The following is a 22,017-nucleotide window of genomic DNA, read 5'->3' as shown; positions in this document are numbered from 1 at the left end:
CCTATTACCTGGCAGGGCAGAGCACGCTAATTTGAACCCCAAGATTGGTTCAGATCGAGATGATAAATTATTTCTGCCTATTTATTATTATATCAGATCTTTATGTATTTCTTCAAAGAGAAATAATAAAAACACTGCTAACTTCACAAGGATAATATGGGGATTACTGAGAATATTGCCCACATAAGCTAAGTACAGTTTTTAAAAGAAAAGTGATTTTTTTAGATGACTCCCATTCTATACTGATATATAAAATTATGATTAAATATCTGGTCATTCTCATGGAATGAAGAGGTCAGTAAATCACCCTATCTAGCTAGAGATTCTATGAAATGTTAAATGAGTCAGGATTACTTGGCCTAGAAATAATAATAATTCAATAATAATCTTTATGAGGATATCAAGGGCCTTTCCTAGAAGATGGACGTGAGCTATTTTCAATTGCTACTAAGTGCAGAAAAGGAGAATAAGTTTGGGTATTATGTGCTAAAACAGAGGTTTAAAAAATCTTTTTTCAAATAATTCCAGACAAGGAATATTTTGCAATAGATTGTTAATAGATGAGGACAGGACCTAGACTTATTTATCTGTGTATCCCTGGAGCCTAGGGATTTATCTGGGCCTGGAGCAGAGAGAACACACAATGTTTAACTGAGTTCTCAATTATCACTAGTGTGTTTTACGTGTAGTTCCGTCTGAAAGATTACAGGGCATCTCAACGTTCTTCCTAGTGTTCAAAAATGGTTCTAAGAAAGGACTATGACTCAAGAATTTACCTTTTCCCCATCCTAAATGAAGGCTATTCACTCACAGATACTAGGAGGTGGGAGAGCAGGGTAAACTGAGCCTATACAACCTACAAAACTGATTTTGAACTTTACAACTTCTAGAAAGACAAATCTATTTCTTGGTGTTTGATAAGCATTGTGAGACTTATTTGTGTTGCAATTAATAAGTATTAGTTGAACAAACATGAATGTTTATACTAGTAAGATGTGTGGGGAAAAATATGTGAGAAGGTCTACACCCTCAGAGAGCTGGTATTAGCCAGGATGGTGAGAAGGTGAACTTTACCACTTACCTCAACAGCAGATTTGTGACAAATAGCCAGCCCCATGACTCTAAAAAGTACTAGAACTAGATAAATAACTCTAGATCATCTCACGGATTCTCAATCTAAATTATCATTTGACCTAGCATTACAGCAAAATAAGGTCTGTATACACTGGATATTCCCATGTCCTATTTCTAACAGTTATAACCATATCTCAGAATGGTGTATGCCACATTTTAAGAGCACTGGAAACACAGATGATTATCTTAATCCAGACTTACACAGTCCTTAAAAGCATCATTTAATTAGACCTTGAAATGGTCACTCTCATATCTTAACCTTAAGAATGCAGATGAAGATGCTTTAGAAATTCAACTGTGGTACAAAGGTTATCAGTCATAAATATCTAAACCAAGCATAATCCTTCTTTTTTTTTTTTAAAGATTTTATTTATTTATTTATTTTCCCCCAAAGCCATAGTAGATAGTTGTATGTCACAGTTGTACATCCTTCTAGTTGCTGTATGTGGGACGCGGCCTCAGCATGGCCAGAGAAGCGGTACGTCGGTGCACGCCCGGGATCCGAACCCCGGCCGCCAGCAGCTGAGCGCACACACTTAACTGCCAAGCCACGGGGCCGGCCCGCATAATCCTTCTTTGAAAGAAATTATGTCAACACTAGTCAACACTATAGAAAAGTGGTTGTGGGCATATGCTTGTATGTGTGCATAAATGAAAGCACAATTTTTGTTGTTGTTGGTTTCGTGGGAGGATGAAAAAACGGGCAAGGAGATTAGTATTAAATAGAAATTTTTAGTAAACCAATGTTCTATTAAATGGCTAGATCCTGGCCACTAAATAATATTAGGAAAAGAAAAAGAAAGCGTAACTTGTAAAGACAGAATATGCCCTGCCCATAACTATAAACTAAAGTGAAATAAAATCTGAGTCAATAAGGCCTATCGACGACACCTTAACTTATACATTTAAAAGTACACACACATCCTTTTCTTACCCATGAATACTGGGGAACACTCAGAACTTACTAGTGCCTGGGTCAAGCTCTGCCAATTCGTCCTGACAAAAACCTAGAGAAAACAATAGGAAAAAAAGATTATGATTCGCAAATTGCCCCAAGGTGACTCCAAATATGAAAAATTAAGTATCATACAGTGGAAAAAAAGAGTCCAGACTAAGATGCCAAATTTGGATTTGAGGGGCCAGCCCCGTGGCCTTGTGGTTAAGGTCAGCGCACTCCACTTTGGCGGCCCGGGTTCTGTTCCCAGGCGCGGACCAACACCATTCATCAGCAGCCACGCTGTGGCAGCGACCCACATACAAAATAGAGGAAGATTGGCACAGATGTTAGCTCAGGGCGAATCTTCCTCAGGGGGGAAAAAAAAATTGGATTTGAATCCTAGCTCTGTAACATTTAGCTACTGTATCCCTTTCTGAACCTCCATTTCATCATCTTTATTTAAAAAAAAATGGAGACTAACAGCACTTACCAGAGAGTAGTAATGATGATTAAATGAGATACTGATATAAAATGCTTATTTGGCACAGTTACTGGCACACAGCAGGAGCTCAATAAACAACAGCACAAGTAATTATGAGTAAGCATGCCAATGTTAGTTGGAATAAAAATTCATTGGAAAATTAAAACATTTAATTATCTGTCATGTTCTACTTAACATTATTATTTTCCAAAAGAAAGCAAAATGTACAAAATATGAACTTATGACAAATATCAAACAAGGTAATTTTACTTGAAATTTTCACAGATACTGAAGAATTTTACCTACACACACAAATGGACGCAATTCTCCCATCAATAAGTATACTACTCAGGTTGGAATAAATACCTCTCAAAGCACATTTTAGACCCAAAAAGTATAAGCTGTCTGATTGGTTTGTAACTATCACACCTTAGAGGAAATCAAGCACAGGAATGGTAAACACACAGTAGGTGTTCTACACATAGCTGATGAAAGTTCTTTTTTCCTGGAACAACTGCCTGCTTTCTCTAGTTTGCTTTCTATTCATCTTTAGTTTAAATATTTCCTCAGAAAAGCTTTTTCTTGCCTCCCTTACCCTTGTCTCATACACAAGGTCAAAGCCCCCTGTTATAAATATCTACAATACTTTGTATCAACAAGGAATTACTTGTTTAATGTCTGATTCCACTATTAGACTGTTTCACGGGGGAAGGGACCTGGCCTATCTTGTTCACCATTACCTTTGTATCCCCATTACCTCTCACAAGCACAGCACAAAGTAGCTGCTCAATAAACATCAACTGTAGTATCCTAATGGTAAATTCAAAAAAATAATGGGGCAAAACTAGGACTACAGGGATATAAGAGCATTTTCTGTCATCAGAGCTGGGCAACCAGAAGCCAGACCAGCAACTAGGAGTCACTGGAGAAGAGGGTTTCAAGTAGCAGGTAGACTGTTGAAACACCACAACTTTTAAAGACCTTTGCAATCCTTGGCTGTTTTGGCCACACCATTCACCAAACATGCCACATCCCTTCTTGCCTTCCTGTGCTTCCTCCTCCTCCTCCACTTGAAGAACTATTCATCCTTCAAGATCTAGCTCAAATACCACCACCACTGTGAAACACGGAAAACAGGAGAGGCTCCTCCTGCATTCCCCAAAGGATAAAAGAATAATTCAAACATCTGCCTCCTCCATTAGATAGTGAGCTCTTCAAGGGTAGGGACCACGCCGTATCCATCTGCGGAGCTGCTTCAATGCCCAGAACAGTTGCCAATACATTAGGGAAGGTGCTCAAATGCAAGATGAACTAAACAGAAAACACAACCCTGCTTCTAGATCACAGTCGAGGGGAAGAAAGTCACAGAATCAGAAAATCTAAGTCTAGCCTGAAAAGTGTGTGGAAGGTCTGAATGAGGAAATTTGAACACCAGAGTTTGGAAGCTGCTAAAAGTGGCGGAGATACCTGAGAAGGGTCACTGCAGAGCAACTTTAAAGCCTTTCTACATAAAGGCAACGGGAATCAGAAAAGCTGTCGAGAGATCTCAGGCAACGAGAGAATATCTCATCATTACACGTGGGTTCAATATTGAACATCCTGCCCGAAGTGAAACTGAGAATAAGCATTTACTTACTATAAATTGACTCAAAAATAGGACAAAAGCATAGGAAGGCAGGGTAATGTAACGGGAAAGTTAGACCTCTCCTAAATTCTATTTCAAGCCACTTTTAGTTGAGTTATATGCCTTTAGGCAAGTCACTTTCTATATTCTGGACCTCATATTCTGCACATTAAATGAAAGGACTGTACTACAAGTCTCAAGAAAGGACAAAGTTTAATGCATTCTCTGAAAACAAACAATACTCTGAACTCAAATACAAACACAAATAAAGACAGGGTGACTAAAAACAAAGAAAATACTAAGAATCATAGTTAAAGTGGACATCTATTGCTTTGATCTGCCTAGCAACCACTTCCTCCTTCTTCTGTTAATGGCATCCTGATTTTTCCTTGGAGACTTATCCATTTTACACTCTCAGTCCATACGACCCAAGTAGGATTGCCCCTAACCCTGCTATAAATTGGGATTAACAACATCTACCTCATAGGCCTGTTAAAAGGATTAAATGAGATAGTGCGTGTAAAGGCTCTGCACAGTACTTAACAAAGTCACAGCTCAACATATGTGAGCCACTACTAACTACCTAAGCCCTAAGGTCCATCCAATCCAGTGCTGTGTCTGATAGTAGCAAAGAGCACATTATAGGAGAGTAACTACTGACCCATTCATGACAGGATCCTCAAAGACCTGGGATGAAACTCTAACATCACTAATGTCACTTTAGTCACTTGCTGTGATTCTTGAAACTTTTTTTACGTTTTGAGCCTGTAAATTGCTTGATGCAGTGATTCCAAATGTATGCTACCCCGAGGAAAGAAGGCTTCTTTATATTTGCCCTAAAACAAATTCCTCCAATGGTCACAAAGAGCCCAGATTATGGAATCCTGTAACTTGGTCTACGTTCCCTCCATACACCCTGAGACCACTGGCTAATAACGCTGTCTCTGGTTTACAGATCATCACTAGTGCAGGAGGCCTGGGGAGATATGGAGAACAATGTTAATCCTACCTCCTGACAACAAGTCAATGGAATGGCTAGATCTGGCTACCATTCTCAAATAGAGTATCACCCATTTCTGAGCAACCAGATCCAGCTAGCAAAATGATTCCTAGCTAGAAGAATCCAAATCACTGCTAGAAGTAACCCCAATGTGTGTTCAATTCAATTCACACAAAGGCAAAGGATATCAGAGTTGTTCAGTAAAAAGCAGACTACAAGTCACATAAATACGCAAACATATCCCCAAAACCATCTGCCTCGCAGAATACAACACATTAAGTAGAATAGGAAACGTTCTGAGACATCCAGGGTCTTTGGCTGATGACTTAAATTGGGTTTTAAAAAGGGACCAACAAGAAATATAGATTGGTTCCTAAGATGATATATCACCAAGTCAGCGTGCTCATAAGCAATTTGAAAGTTAGTGCACAGTCCATATTCACTTACCACAGTTTAACTTAGAAGACAGATGCACAGTGAAAAGGCCATGGGTCTGAGTTAGAGCTGAGTTAGAGCAAATCCCAGATTTGCCACTATTTTTGTTTAAGTAACTACCCTATGCCTATTTCCTGAAATGGGAGTAAAAATGACCATCTTGTTCAACTGTTGCGAGATCTAGTGAATAAACATATATCACCTACTTTATGGCAAGTGATCAATAAATGGCTCTAAGTCTATGAGTTTTCTTTGATACAAAGGAAGATCCAGTTGACAAGCTTTTTTCCATTTGGCATTTGGCAAAAAGAAAAAGATCAGTGACGCCTCAATCTGTGATTGGCTACAGTGACAGATTAAAAAGTTACTGATCTTTTCCTTTATTACTATTTTGACTATAAAATTATGTATTTACCACAACAGGATCTTAAATAAACCTTGAGTATCCATTCTTTTCCAAATGTGAACAAATAAAAGCTAATGGGTAATGTCAGTAAACAAATTCAAGCCTGAAACACTAGCTAATTGTAATCTATAGCATGTCTTTTACAAAAGCAAATAAAATATTACTCTAGGAATGTTTTAATTTAATTTGACTGTAGGAAGGCAGCATGGCACAACAGAGACCTAGATCCTGGTCAGGATTGTGCCAGTCACTCAGTCCATTCTGAAGCCTCAGCAACCCACGGGCAAAATTAACGTGAGGCCCTTAAAACATAAAATTCTACAATTCTAATCAACCATCACATCTTGCCCCCAATCAGAAATCATATATATCCGTCATGATCTGCCTACCACTTCAACTTTATCTCTTGCTTCTCACCCCATCTCACTCAACAGTGTACACTCCATCCATACTGAACTACATTGTAGCTGCCTGAATTCAACATGCTCTTTAACCTCTATTCCTTTGCATATACTATTTTCTCCACCTGAGCCCACCCTTACTCACCATTCTGAGCCCACCCTTACTCACCATTCTGTCGTCAGGACTCAGGTCAGATCTCTAATCCTTCCTCCTCCCTCTCCCACACACATTCAAGTCTAAGTTAGGCACTACAGACACATGATTGAATCTAGTATCTTTTTAGGGACCTTCGAAGAAGAGGAGGAGAAAAAAAAAAACTAGTTTCAAAATCCAAGAAACATGGGCCGGCCCCGTGGCTTAGAGGTTGGGTGCGCACGCTCTGCTGCTGGCGGCCCGGGTTCGGATCCCGGGCGTGCACCAACACACTGCTTCTCCAGCCATGCTGAGGCCACGTCCCACATATAGCAACTAGAAGGATGTGCAGCTATGACATACAACTATCTACTGGGGCTTTGGGGGAAGAAAATAAATAAATAAAATTATTAAAAAAAAAAAATCCAAGAAACAAACAAACCAGACCTGCAAATTTGAAATTTAAATGTTTTAATTAAATATGAGATATAACATTATTTCACCTAGTCAACTACAATTCAAGTTTTATATAGTTTTAAATGTGAGATATGAAGCAAAGCAGGGCTTCCAAAAGGAACTCAAGGGTCTAAAAGGGTTTTGAAATTGCTCTGGTTCGTTAAGCGCCCCTACTCTGTGCTTCCCACCCATCCCCGTGCTTCCCACATCACATTGTGATCAGAGCCACTGACCCTCAATTCAGGTTCTAGAGAAATTTGTTTTCTATACTCCCCCAAAAAAGCTAAAAATTTTTACCCAGGATTTGCACTGACATACAACAGTCATTAGCTGGTCCTTTGTGGACCAACCAGCTCTGGTCATTTGTATCAGAGTCCCATCTGCTTTACCTCCTCTGATCATGATTAGGTCCCCAATGAAACTCTGTGTCCTTGTTTCAGTCAGATCTGGTCTCAGCCCTAACCATACCCCCAGCCCCACGACTTAGCCATGTCCCAGGATCCCAGGAAAGGTTGCTCAGTAAATGTTGAGGAACCGCTTCTTTCCACAAAAAGCGATGGTACTAAACCACAATGCCACCACAATTAATTGCTTGCCAAAATATCAAGTTCTAAGAGAAAATAACAGTTTCACTATTCTCTGCCTTTAAAGTCTAGAAGTGACATCCAACAGAAATTCCTACAATGATGGAAACATTCTCTATCTATACTGTCCAATATGGTAGCCACTAGCCACATATGGCTATTAAGCACTTGGAATGTGACTAGTGTGACCGAGGAACTGAATTTTTAACTTTATTATGTAATTTTAGTTAATTAAAATAGCCACATAAGGCCAGTGGCTATTATAAAGAAGTCTTCCTTTCTTCTAAATTTGTTTTGCCACCTTGTGGATCCTGTTGCAGCTTTAAAGAAAATGAAATATGGAAATACTTAGGCTAGTGTTATTTACTATGCAGTTCATAAGTTAATCAGTTATTATAAGGAAAATAATTCCATCAACCTGCAAATACAAATAGTCACTTAATGGTATTAAGTGTGTGCCCACACTGTAGCAGGCCCTAGGCCTGGAAGATATAGATATAAATAAGATTGACCCTACGGTCAGAGAATTAAATGTCTAGAAGGGTACAGAATAGACGAAAATTAACTGTAGAGCACAACAAGGTGAATGTACTTAATGCCACTGAACTGTACACTTAAAAATGGTTTAGGGCCAGCCCCGTGGCTTAGCGGTTAAGTGCGTGCGCTCTGCTGCTGGCGGCCCGGGTTCGGATCCCGGGCGTGCACTGATGCACCGCCTCTCCGGCCATGCTGAGGCCACGTCCCACATACAGCAACTAGACGGATGTGCAGCTATGACATACAACTATCTACTGGGGTTTTGGGGGAAAAATAAAATAAAAAATTTTAAAAAATGGTTTAAAATGGTAAATTTTACGGGCCGGCCCCGTGGCTTAGCGGTTAAGTGCACACGCTCTGCTGCTGGCGGCCCGGGTTCGGATCCCGGGCGCGCACCGACGCACCGCTTCTCTGGCTATGCTGAGGCCGCGTCCCACATACAGCAACTAGGATGTACAACTATGACATACAACTATCTACTGGGGCTTTGGGGGCAAAAAATAAATTTAAAAAAAAAATTAAAAAAAATAAAATAAAATGGTAAATGTTATGTTATATATATTTTACTACAATAAAAAAGATTAAAGTCTAGTGAAATAAATAATAACATTTTTTAGAAAATTAACTGTAGGGAATGAATGGTGGACAGATAGACAAGACGCAACTGGGAAGCAGTGCAGAGAAGTAAGGAAGAGCATAAATTCTGTTATCACAATAGGTTTGTCCTATTAGTCTAGTAGTCCTAACAGTCCTGGCACCACTGCTTACTAACTGTGTCAGCTTAGGAAGTGACTCCACCTCTCTGAGCCAATTTCCTCATCTACAGACTGCTGTGAATATCCAGTGAGACGACAAACTTAGGTCAGTGCAAAGTGCCTGCTAGCTGTGATCAATATTAGTGAGGGAGCAGAAGCAGCAACCATGGGGCCAGGGGCATGCGGACGGGTAAGCATTCACCAGACAAACAGAGCTACTTGAGAAACACATGCAGAGGAAGCCGCATGTAAAAGGCATGAACAGAGAGAGGAAACACAATGTTACTTCGTAATCTGATTTGACTGGAGCCCCCGTCAGGGCCATATCATAAAGGGCTTTAACTGTCATACATGGCGAGCTTTTGGCTTTTATTCCACTGGCAATAGAATCACTGAGGAAAGGAAAAGTTATGTACATACCTAGGAAGTTTGTCGATACCAGCCCAACTCTGCCTACTTCAATATAGTGGCTCTAAAATTTCAAACAGGAAACTAAAAGCACAAGGAGTTAAAAGAAGAGGAAAAAAAAGGAGCTTTGTGGGGTTAGCCAATATACACATGGCAAACCATCCAGGGCTCCTTAAATTCTACGAACTCTTTCCATTTTTCAGGGCTGTCCCCCAACTTCATCTTCTAGGCTCCTTTTGGTACAATGAATGGCTTGGGTAGAGGTTGAGAAGGAATGTGGCTTTTTTTTTTGGTAACAAACATTCACCAGCCAGACCACAGCCTGCCTTACAGCCAGGTTTGCCACCTGCAAGCCAGCCCCAGACCCAAGCAGATACAGAAACACTTTTCCTTGGATTGGCTGAGCATTAAATTCACATTTGCCTCTTTCCTTTCTATCCAGTGAGTGGGGTGCCACTTGGGCCATTAGCTTTTGTTTCTCATAGGCAACCTGACAAACCACACTTCAGGAATAACAGAAAATGCTTTCGTATGCAGGGACGTAGCACCACAAGTCCACACAGCAAAAGCTGGCTGGCAGAGCTTCAAGTCATATTTCCCTTTCTCCAATCTACAAATGTCAAGGTTACATTTTAAAAACTGCAACAAAAACAATGCCCTTTTCCTAATGTCATTTTCTTAATGTGAAATCTTAGGGGCAAAAAAAAAAAAGAGTAGGGGGAGGGGAAGCCAAAGAGTCTCAATTATATAACCCATTGTGTCCACATATTTGCTCAGCTTAAATGCTGCTTACAAGAAGTGTCTACATTTCTATGGAAACATTAATAACTTCCATCTGATCAACCTACATCACCTTTCACACAGTTTTTCAGGCTTCTAGCTTTGTAATTACAGCCTTGAAACCAGACTGAAGGCAGAGAAGCCAGCCCAAGATTATGACATTTCAATTTTAAGACATTTTTAAAAAATAAAAACAGTACACAGCTTCAAGGCTGTGGCTACAGAATCAGAAGGTGAAAACAGTTTAGGAAGGCAATTCGGTTTGATGAGTCGGAGGTCATTAGTGTTTCTATGGAAATATAGTACAGGCATTTCTCAGAAAACTGCATGTACTGATGAGCCTCTGACATTTTCATTTACAATTTCTGGTTTTCTGTAAGTAACAAAAGGGATTGCTGATAATTCTTCATCCAGCCTGGAGGTAAAAGAAATTTCAAAATGCATATACAAGAAAATGTATAAAATAATCTGTCAGTTGCCATTTACCGAATCTTTACTATACGCCAGACATTGGCTTGATGCTTTCCATAAACTCTTACTGAAAATAGCTAATATTATCTCCATCTTACAGGTTTAAAGAGATTATCGTACTCTGTTACATGGAAAGAGCCATAAAAGTCAAAACAAGAGAACTTCTATTCAGAGCAGTTTGGCTAATAAAACCGCACCTTTGCAAGGTACGTGCTCGTAACAGCACGTAATGGGAATTTGACATTATTTCAAACTAACCCTGACACTCCCACAACAGTAGTGCCTCCGAGTCCAAGAAGAAATACCACACCTTTGAGTCCATTTACAAACCTCCTCTTGAATAATCCAAGATGTCCATGTCAGAAGCAGCTAGAGTAACTTCACCAACCAGCTCAAACCAAAGTATAAAACTTTCAATGAATGAATAAATAAAATAATTAGGCAAGAACTAGCTTCTTTTGAAAAATTATAAGCTGCTCCCAACAGGAGTAGGGAGAGTAGAGACTTTTTTTGCTCGTCATTGCAAAGACTAATTGAAGAAGTCTTACATACTAAGGAGTTTGTTTGAACACAGTCAGAGAGCTTTCAAGGTCATTTCAGAAACTGCCCCATACCATCCTCAACAGATGGTTTGATGGAATAGTAGAAGCCAGCTCTGTTAGGAAATCCATTAGTGAGGAGCAGATGCAACCAAAGAGATGCCTCATAAGCAGCAGAATGTACCTCTTCCTTATTCTCTTTGAAAATCCCCATATAAAAATGGAAAAACATGGATGCATGAAGGGCCCTGAAGATGTTTGTCCCTTTGAATCAATCCTGGAAATTTATCCTACGAAAAGGGTCAGAAATAAATAGTACAAAATAAGAAGCCACCTAAAAATTCAAGCACAGGAGAACGACTAATGAAATTATGGTACACCTATTCAATGGAGTATTTTGAGAACACTATAAACTATCGAGAGTTGATACGGGGGGCCAGCCTGGTGGCGCAAGCAGTTAGGTGCGCGGGCGCTCGCTGCGGTGGCCCGGGGTTCACCGATTCAGATTCTGGGCGCGCACTGACGCACCGCTTGTCAGGCCATGCTGTGGCGGCGTCCCAGATTAAGTGGAGGAAGATGGGCACGGATGTTAGCCCAGGGCCAGTCTTCCTCAGCAAACAGAGGAGGATTGGCATGGATATCAGCTCAGGGCTGATCTTCCTCACAAAACAAAAAAAGAGTTGATATGGGCAAATACCATACAAAAAGAACAAGAGGTAAAACTGTATTCTCAGAATGAGCTCAGCTATACTCCAAAACATACATACATGAAAAAGCACATTTTGGTCTAATTTTCCCAGTGATTACCTCTGAGTGTGGGCATTATGGCTGATTTTTTTTCCCCTCCATTTCACTTTTCTGACTGAAAACACATTGTTTTTATAAACAGAAAAATGTACATTTAAAAAATCCTAAGAATGAAATGATTTGGCTTAACTCTAAAATTGACCACTTCAACTGAAGGGGGAAAAAAAAAAACTACCAGACATTCTCTAAATGACTTTTAAACTACTACTTATTAGAACACAATTCTGGGCACTAATCTTTCTGACATACTGATTAGTAATTAATGCCTACAGCTCAGTACCATCTCTCACCTCCCAGCTTCAGAAATCCATTGTGTGGCAACAAAGAGACACAATATCTTTAACCTTTCACCCCAGGATCTTTCCAATCTGAAGCAAAGCTAGTTAACCATATCTATGAAATAACGCTAAAAGAAATTTAAGAAACCACTCAAACTTGGAGCCAAAAGAGAAGAGCAAAAGCCAACATATGTTTATAGCACTACATAAATGCAAAGGATACTCCACAAACAGGATTAAGGGTGAAAAACTCCTGCTTCCTCTTAGATGCTAAACCTTCCTACATCCTAAAACTAAATTCAACAAATACTTACCTAGTTTTTTCAATGTACAGGGCACTGTGCTACACAGTGGACACAAGGGACACAAAGATGAATAAAGCTGGCTACCCCTAGATTCTTACAATCTAAAACGGAAAACAGAAAACTGACTGGATACAAGGAATTACGAAGTAAACGTCCTAATTGAGAAACCAGCAGCAGTGCCCACACAGCACTTATTTCTTCCTAGGGGGAACTGGAAAAGACTTGATGGCAAACGGCACTTGAATCAGGCTAGTGAGGAAGGAAAGGGAGAATGTAAATACAGACAAGACAGACTGTCAATAATACTCAGTAAGCCATAAATATCTTTTCGATGTCCTTACCCTCTGTTGGCAAATCTTTCCCCCAGAAGCAGGCATATCCTAACAGATGAAGATTATATATGTCGTCTCTGACATGTTCTTTCCTAAATGAAGGCAAGAGGGCAAAAAAGGCCTATCCCAGCGCACACACACTATCCTCTCATCCTGGGTTGGACGATCTCATCCACAAACATGTTTTTTCACCTATACTTCCCAACTGATGACCCTCTAAACTTTCAATTCCAGATGAGACTGTTCTCCTGAACCACAGACACATCTATCCAAATGCCTGCTGTGAATATCTACCAGGATACCCCACAGGCTCCATCAAATTCAACATGTCAAATTGAACCTATTTTCTCTTTGAAACCTGCTTCCCCTGTGTTCCTACGCAGGATCCAGGTATGACCAACTTTCATCCTCTAAGCCAGAGATGCCCAGGGACCCCTCCTCGCCTCCCACTTTACCATCCTCCCCCAAATCCCCACCACAATGAACCTAATCAGTCGCCCGGGCACTTTCATTCTCTCTCAAACCTCCACAGCCCTAGCTCAAAAGCCTTTTCACCATCCTAGAATCCTAGACTATTATAATTGTTCTCCTTGCTACCTTTCTCTCTCACTTCCTGGAACTTAGATTTCCTAATCCACTCAAAAATCCTCTGTTGGGGGCCGGCCCTGTGGCTTAGCGGTTAAGTCCGTGCGCTCTGCTGCTGGCGGCCGGGGTTCGGATCCCGGGCGCGCACCAACGCACTGCTTCTCCCGCCATGCTGGGGCCGCGTCCCACATACAGCAACTAGAAGAATGTGCAACTATGACATACAACTATCTACTGGGGCTTTGGGGGAATAAATAAATAAATAAAATTTAAAAAAAAAAAAATCCTCTGTTGGCTCCCCATTTTCAACTCTTGAACATGACATTCATGGCCTTAAATTACAGAAATAAACAAATCCAACATTTGAAGGCCTATTTTTTGCAACCTTTCCCTGACACATCCTGAAGCTCTAAAAGAGTAATACATATGAATTCCTATTTCCAAACTCTAACTCTTCATACAAAGATAAAAAAGTCTATACCAACTTTGATGTTAAAGCCATTTCCTAATATTAAGACATCAATAAAGTAGTACACTAGGAAGGCAAGACACCTGAACACTAGCCTTGCTCTGGTACCAGTAAGCTATTTGTGTAACGCTGAGGGATCTACTCCCTCTGTGCCCCATTTTCTCTTCAGTAAAAGGAGAAAGGCCACTTTTCTTAGTATTCCTTTCAGCTCTGAAGTCCATGAGTTTATCAAAAGTTGATATTTGTGTGTACTAGGGGAGTAGAGGTCATAAAATGTTAACACTTGAGGAACCCTTAAGGGGTTGCCAAGATTCTTACCTTTTTTTTTTTAACTAGAAGAAACCTTATAAATCATCCTTAATCTTTTCCATCCCGCCCTAGCCCCCATTTTACAGAAGAGAGAAATTGTGTAAAGGGAGTAACATCTGTAGCATCTCTCTGTGATTTAAACACTAATCATGGTCCTAAAGGCTTTGGTATTTTCCTAATCTAAAAATGGGAACAACAACAGTACTTATCATAGGGCTGTTGAGAGGATTAAATGAAAATAAAAAATTTAAAGCACTCAAGAGAGTACCTGTCACATAGTAAATGTTCAGTAAGGGTTAGCCATTATTATCATAGTTGGTAAAATCATTCTTATCCTCACCCTCAAAATCACAAATATATTTGGGAAACAGACTACTTATTAAAAAATGTAAATCACTTCGCACCAGCTATAGGGAAACTGTTTCACTCTGTGCACGCATAGGGAAGAGGACCTTTTATTAAGTCATCACTCAGCGGTATTATTGAGATGTTGGCTTCTTAATGAGGCTACAGCACTCATGTGAAAACTGACCTCTGGGTCAATCATTCAGATCTCAGATCATCAGACCAATGAAATAAATGACTGGGACATGTTTAAGAGCTACAGATACTAGTATACCCTACCCCACACTAAAATCACATTCTACTTGAATAACACATACTTCCTTATAGTTTTTGATACCTGTTATAAGTTCTATCAGCTTAGAGGTAAAGTTCCTCTTCTAGCACTATCATGCATTAGCACTAGCACAAATATGTTAGAGTAGCATTCTTACTTCTATATCTCAAAACTAAGTGAAATAGCCAGAGTGTCAGGCTGCCAGAGTAAGAGACCATTACTTGGTATACAGCTGTTCTGATATGACCTTAGCAATCCTCTCCCTGAATATGCCTCACATTCCTAAATAAGTCAAAGTGACCATAATTTTCAAAAGCAAATACTGGCTAAGGATGTCAAATGAGAAGAGCGTCTATTTGTTAAGATCAACAAGGCAGACTGAAAAACAAGCTGACCTGGAAAATGAAGCTGTGCAGACACACTGGTTACTCACAGTCCTTACCATATTACAATTTTCATGTTTTTAGTTCATGTTATTCACTTTTTATCTTGTTCCAAACAGTATTTAGGTAAGCTAATACTATTTTGCTTTATTTCCCAAAAGGCATTAAGTATTAGAATTCCCTCCCCTTCCACACAGAAAGATCTGCTTCTGTATCACATGCCCAGGGCCAGCACTGCCTCCTCGTTGGCAAGCATCTGTCCTAAACTCCACAACAGCATCCTTCCCCAACACCAGAAACTGGCTTTGGACTTTGTTCTTTTCCTTGGAAACACATAAAGGTATGTTTAAAAAAAAAATCATGACCAGTTAAGAAAAAAAAGTTAAGAATTTTAAACAAACAATTTTCAAACAGCACACCTGTCCCCAAGCCTAAAAATGAGGGAGTTATTACTCTGAAGTTTGGTTTTAATTTTTGCATCCCCCATTAAAGCAATGTCTTCTAAATACTAGACTCCTCAAGGTACAAACAGCCCTTAGGATCCTCCTCTAACAGAAGCTGGTGCTGAGATTCCAAGAGTGTGAGCCCTGGAATCAGACAGACCTGGATTTGAATCCCATCTCTTCCATTTACTGGGCCAACTCACACAACTGCTCTCAGTTCTCTCATCTGCAAAATGACAGTAATAACGTTCCTCCTCTTATAAGATTGCTGCACAAAATTAGCCCACAGTGAATACTCAATAAATTTCAGTTTAAGAAAAAAGAAAAGGCAAACCCTTAACTACAAAATTTTCAGAGACAGACAATGGTCACAAACCAAGTACTAATCAGGCTAATTTTGCACATGAATGGAGCTGCTAAATCACAATTCAGCTAAAAATCAGTCTGAGACAAAATCTCTTCTTTTTAACAGTAAGAACACAAATAGTTCAATGTATGCTCTAGGGAAGAGAAAAACTAAATTTTTGTTTGTGATTTACAATTTAAGTGGTAAAATTCTAGATAGAGCACATATGAGCTTAATAATAAAATTTCAAACTCTTAGTTTGAAGTTTCCGTTACTTCATACCAAGGCATGCTGACAAATCTTACCCTGGGCTAAGCTCTGGGTTGAAACCCTGGGTTCAAAGTGTCACAGAGCAGTGAATTATACATTTTGGTTTATGCCAAGTATTAGAAAAGTTTTATTAAAATATCAAACCAAAGGGGCCGGCCCCGGAGCATAGCTATTAAGTGTGCGTGCTCTGCCGCTGGCGGCGCGGTTTCGGATCCCAGGCGCGCACCAATGCACAGCTTGTCAGGCCATGCTGTGGCGGCGCCCCATAAAAAGTGGAGGAAGATGGGCACAGATGTTAGCCCAGGGCCAGTCTTCTTCAGCAAAAAGAGGAGGATTGGCATGGATGTTAGCTCAGGGCTGATCTTCCTCACAAAAAAATAAATAAATAAAATAAATAAAATATCAAACCAAGTTTGGCCCACCACATACTACACCACTCTGGCTCCTGGGATTAGAAACCTATTGGGAATAGGTTTCACAGATGATTTATCAAAAATCCACACTAAATATTCAAAGATATGCCTAGCATAGACAAAGTACAATAAAGTAGACATAAGAAAATCAATTCACAAAGTAAACTCCCTGAATGAGAAGAACTATTCTATCTTTAGATCTATTATAACTGTGATTTCTAAGAAAACTCCCCATAATTTCTTTCCGAGTACAAAATGTTTCTATAAAGAATTTTAAAGATGCTATTTAAAACAATTCAGAACCGAATCTTTTTCTTTTTTTTTTTTTATAATTTTATTTATTTATTTTTGCCCCCAAAGCCCCAGTAGATAGTTGTACGTCATAGCTGCACATCCTTCTAGTTGCTGTATGTGGGATGCGGCCTCAGCATGGCTGGAAAAGCAGTGCGTTGGTGCGCGCCCGGGATCCGAACCCGGGCCGCCAGCAACGGAGCGCGCACACTTAACCGCTAGGCCATGGCACCAGCCCGAATCTTTTTCTTGTATAATAACTAATGGAACAAACTTTTTAAACAATAAGATTATAGAATTTCTCTCTTTTTTTTTTTTTTTTTTGTGAGGAAGATCAGCCCTGAGCTAACATCCAGGCCAATCCTCCTCTTTTTGCTGAGGAAGACCGGCCCTGAGCTAACATCTATTGCCAATCCTCCTCCTTTTTTTTTTTCCTCCCCAAAGCCCCAGTAGATAGCTATATGTCATAGTTGCACATCCTTCTAGTTGCTGTATGTGGGATGCCGCCTCAGCATGGCCACACAAGCGGTGCATCGGTGTGCGCCCGAGATCCGAACCCAGGCCCACCCAGTAGCGGAGCACGCGTGCACTTAACCACTAAGCCACGGGGCCGGTCTCCCTCCTTCTATACTTTAAGAGACAACTAGCACAACACAAAATTAAGTAAGAAAAAAATGACAGTAGAAAAGTGTTTTTTCTTATTCAGAAAGTTTTAAAGATAAATAAAAATCAAATTAAAATGTAGGGGCTGGCCTGGTGGCATAGTGGTTAAGTTCGTGCACTCCACTTCAGCGGCCCGCGGTTCGCAAGTTCGGATCCTGGGCGTGGACCTACGCACCACTTATCAAGCCATACTGTGGCAGGCATCCCACATATAAAGCAGAGGAAGATGGGCATGGATGTTAGCCCAGGGCCAATCTTCCCCAGCAAAAAGAGGAGGATTGGCAACAGATGCTAGCTCAGGGCTAATCTTCCTCACCAAAAAAAAAAAGTAAACAATCTTTTTAAAACAACGGAATTTTAAAAATTCAAATTATAGTCTAGACTCCAGTTATGATAAAGTTATATCAGGTACCTACTGTCTCCACTGGAACAGAAAGCAATAAAATATTAATTAACTTTCCAATTATTGTAAATGTAAATTACAAAACTACAAAAGACAATAAAATCAAAGAAACTGCCCTTTATTGTACTTGAGAACATCTGTTTCAAAAACTGTTGGCAGTATCTTTTTTCAAACTTTTCCAACATTATCTGAGTCAAAGCAAGGTTTATGATGTCTTTAAGGTTATTTCAACAAATATTTACAAAATTACTGTATATTTTACACCCAATTTCTAGAATTCAGGAAGCACCAAGAAATGCAATGTTTGGAGAAAGACCTGCATTCCTTAAGATGAAATCCTACCTCACAGCAGTTAAATGGGGGGAGGGGGAGACACATCAGAAAAACGCATCTAAAATCTCCTTCTCTACACCACTTTGGAGTAAGGCGAACTCCTAGAGGATATGGAAGAAAAGAGGAAAAGTGGGGAGAGAGGGAGGCAGGAGGAAGGATAAGAGGGGATGAATGAGAGAAGGAAAAGGGAGGAGGCGGTGAAGAAGGGTGCCCAGACAGTAAGGTCTACAGGACTAGTGGTTCAACCTCCAACAAATTTCCCTCCCTCAGTTTACTCACGTGGAAAACTAGGACACCATCACCTATGCTGGTGCTTCCCAAGGTGAGCAGACCACTGGAAGATTTTAAGTGATACAAAGAGAAAGTATTTTAAAACATTCCAAAGTTGTTACCTTTTCAATTCTCTCAATACTTCTAATTACATCAAAAGAAAAATCTCAGTTTGGTGCTAGTTTGTCTATTGCTTCTCTAAAGTTTGCTAACTTCTCTTTCTAACAAAGTGATCAGAGAAACAGACAGACATCTTAGCTAGAATTTAACACAACATCATTTTCATTAAATTTATTTTTACTGTTACCTTCTATTTATGGCATATAATTTTTCATTTAGGATAATGACAAAATTTCCTTTTAAAATAAATTTTGGGTTGCAAAGTATGAACTGATTATTCAATATTTAAATAAACAATATATGAGGAAACGACAAAAATCATGATGGTGACACAGCAAAGACTCAAGTTCAGAAAATACTGGTTTAGTGGAGTAGTGTTAGTAGCGCTAAGTTATTTGCAACTCTAAGCCTCAGTTAACTCATCTGTAACATGGAATATTACCCCCTATCAAAGAAAAGTTGTGCAAAGGACTACATTAGACAGTTTAATACAGTGCTGGCACACACTGAGTATTCAACCACCATTTGTTCCCTTCTGTTTTCAAGGATATTACCAGAAAGCCCTTTTAGACCTCCAGAGAGGCTCTGGGTAGGGGGTGGGGAAGCCAGGCTTCCTGTGTGTTAAAGACAGGAGCATTTGCTCTAGTTGTGATACTTCCCACTAAGAACCTCCAGGGACCTGGTCTTGCTTTTTACCCTGATAAAGCTGCAGCTTACTCTCCTAAGGCTCATAATTCTAGTTACAAGCGACTAGGAAGAAAGCATGTCAAAAAAGTAGTACATATCTTAAATCACTGAGAAGTCAGACCCCAAAGGGTACCAAGGAAGGCTGGGGCCAGGAAGGCTGGGGCCATTTTATAACAGATGTCCAAGCTAAAAGAATTTCATTTAGGCAAGTTCAACAATGCTGTAATGGGAGGGGAAGTCACTAGGTGGTCCATAAACAAGCCTTGATCACTTCATCATTTGCTATTGTCCAACTAGAGCCCACAGGTGAGAAAATTCTTTGTGGGGGGGAGAGGGGAGGTGGTTCTCAGTTCCCTGAGTAGGAGTGCTTTGAGAAAGGAACCCGGAGTACTTACTACAGTCCAACCACTGGGTAGCAACAGGCACTTTGTTTTACATATATTGCCTAATTTCTCCAAACATACCTGTAAGGTAGTTCCAAGTCAATTCACCAGATGGCCAAATCTCCAAATAGCCAATTCTCTAAATTTACCAAAAATTTGTTTTAACTATTTAGACAGTTTATAACAATTCATACGGATGGAACAGTTTAATTACCTTTTAAAGATTTTTGCCAAATTAAGATTGACAGTTAGCATAGCAGCATTTTCAAGACTGTTTGAATTTGTCTCTATCCCAGCCAAAAAGAACTAGGGCAGAGGGCCGGCCCCGTGGCTTAGTGGTTAAGTGCGCCAGCTCTGCTGCTGGCGGCCCAGGTTCACATCCCGGGCGTGCACCGACGCACCACTTCTCCGGCCATGCTGAGGCCACATCCCACATGCAGCAACTAGAAGGATGTGCAGCTATGACATACAACTATCTACTCGGGCTTTGGGGGAAAAATCAATCAATAAATAAAAATTAAAAAAAAAAAAAAAAAGAACTAGGGCAGAGAAGGGACCTCTGCTGGTAGAAAGATACAGCCTGGGCTGGGCTGCAGGTGATGGGGGAGAAAAAGGGTACAGGGAAAGGGGGAGAAGAAAAGGGGAAAAAAATGGTAGGGTAGCAATTAAGGAGGAGGAGAGTGACGACAAATTCTCTAAGTTCTATAAATTAGATTCAGCAAATTGACTTATGTTAAACTGGATACTGAGTAAATTGGACATTTGGCAAACTAGTTTCACTGACTTGGATTTTGGTGAACTGGCTTGCTTATCTATGAAGTAGATGGCATTAACCTCACTTACAGATAAGGAAATTGAGAAATGTTAAATAATTTTCATAAAGTAACACAGCTACACTCTAGGTTCCTCACACACTACATCATTTCATTCTCCAGGAATCTCTGTGGTGATTCTACGACCTTTCATCTCATCACCACTACCCTCCAAAAAAATCACAGAAGAGATAGGACGTAAACCCATGTCTAACTCTAAAGCTCATGCTCTAACACATCTAGTTATCACTACATCATCATAACACTTTACTGAAATAATTTTTAATTGCCACCCCCACCAATGCAGTTTGTCTACCACACTACAATAACTATTTACCCTTTTTTGCAAAAATTTGTATCTGCTATTCAGAGGTTAAGTGGCACTGCTGCCAGAGTAAATTGGAATAATTTCAGGAAAAAGTCAAAATTTTAGAGATCTTATTTAGCCTGGACAACCTTATTACTCATGTGATTTCAGATCAAACTCTTCAAAACTGAAACTGTTTGAGAACCCGCATTACTATCTTTAGGGATCCCAGACTTGAAACTTTTTCCTTTCATTACCTGGGTTTCCCTCTCTTTCTCTTTCTCTCTCTCTCTCTCTCTGTCTCACACACACACACACACACACACACACACAGGCACACAAGTTTATGATCAATTATTTTGATCAAAGTGTAGGCTTGTCTCACTAAATAAATGTAAAAACTGAAATAATCCTAAAGTCTACAAGATCTATATAAGACATTAGTGCTTGCTCAAACTATTTGCCTTACAGCTGGACTCTTCAGGGATTTACCACACTTATGATGCTAAGACGTCTTATCTCACCTATTTACACATAAAATCTGACTCTTCTTATAGCAACAATTTCAAGTTTCCTTCTATCAGTAAGATAGTAGTTCAAGGCTCTCTAAACAAATGAAAATATATTCTGTCCCTTTTGGTAAACAGAAAAATTCTCTATTCATCGATTTTATGTCACAGCCCATATATAAAGCATTTTTAAAATGTTAGTATTTTTACTTTTACACTGAGTATAATCAGACACTTTTACTAACAAAGTTCCCACTCTTGTAAAATATTTTAAGAACCAATTAAACTGTTACTTTTACAAAGCATCAAACATTGGTTCTGCTTCCCCATTGGGTTCGAAAATCTCTTTGATGTTAAGATGGAGAAAGGATAGATCTTTTTGCAAATCTGAATACAGACAAACTGACACCTCGAAAAATGCCACCCTCTCTTAAACCTTCTCAAGTACGTATTTTAAAAGCTCAACGAAGACACAATTTTTTTTAGTCCATTCCAAGCCTCTCTTTTGCACTTTAACAGTACCTCTTATTAATTATTTCTCATCTTCAGTGTACACCCAAGGCTACCCTTAATGTTTTAGCAAATAGAATGCGATTCTT

At 39.7% G+C, this 22,017-nt stretch overlaps 1 protein-coding gene across 6 annotated transcripts in view; it reads right to left on the bottom strand.

Moving 5' to 3' along the window:
* NR6A1 (nuclear receptor subfamily 6 group A member 1) overlaps nt 1-22,017 on the bottom strand; it is a 217,502-nt gene that overhangs the window by 181,372 nt on the left and 14,113 nt on the right. For 5 of the 6 annotated variants that reach the window (XM_087419108.1, XM_087419103.1, XM_087419104.1 and 2 more), the window contains exon 2: nt 2,100-2,141. The exons of the other annotated variant lie outside the window; for it this stretch is intronic. In XM_087419108.1, the coding sequence (XP_087275234.1) occupies nt 2,100-2,141 (42 nt within the window). The remainder of the gene's footprint in view (nt 1-2,099; nt 2,142-22,017) is intronic. 6 annotated transcript variants of the gene reach the window in all.

Source organism: Ceratotherium simum, chromosome 29 (assembly GCF_057802395.1).
Source record: "Ceratotherium simum simum isolate JZ-2026a chromosome 29, ASM5780239v1, whole genome shotgun sequence".
NCBI classification, from domain to species: Eukaryota; Metazoa; Chordata; class Mammalia; order Perissodactyla; family Rhinocerotidae; genus Ceratotherium; species Ceratotherium simum.
The sequence above is the reverse complement of the archived record's forward strand: the minus strand, read 5'-3'. Positions and strand labels throughout refer to the sequence as shown.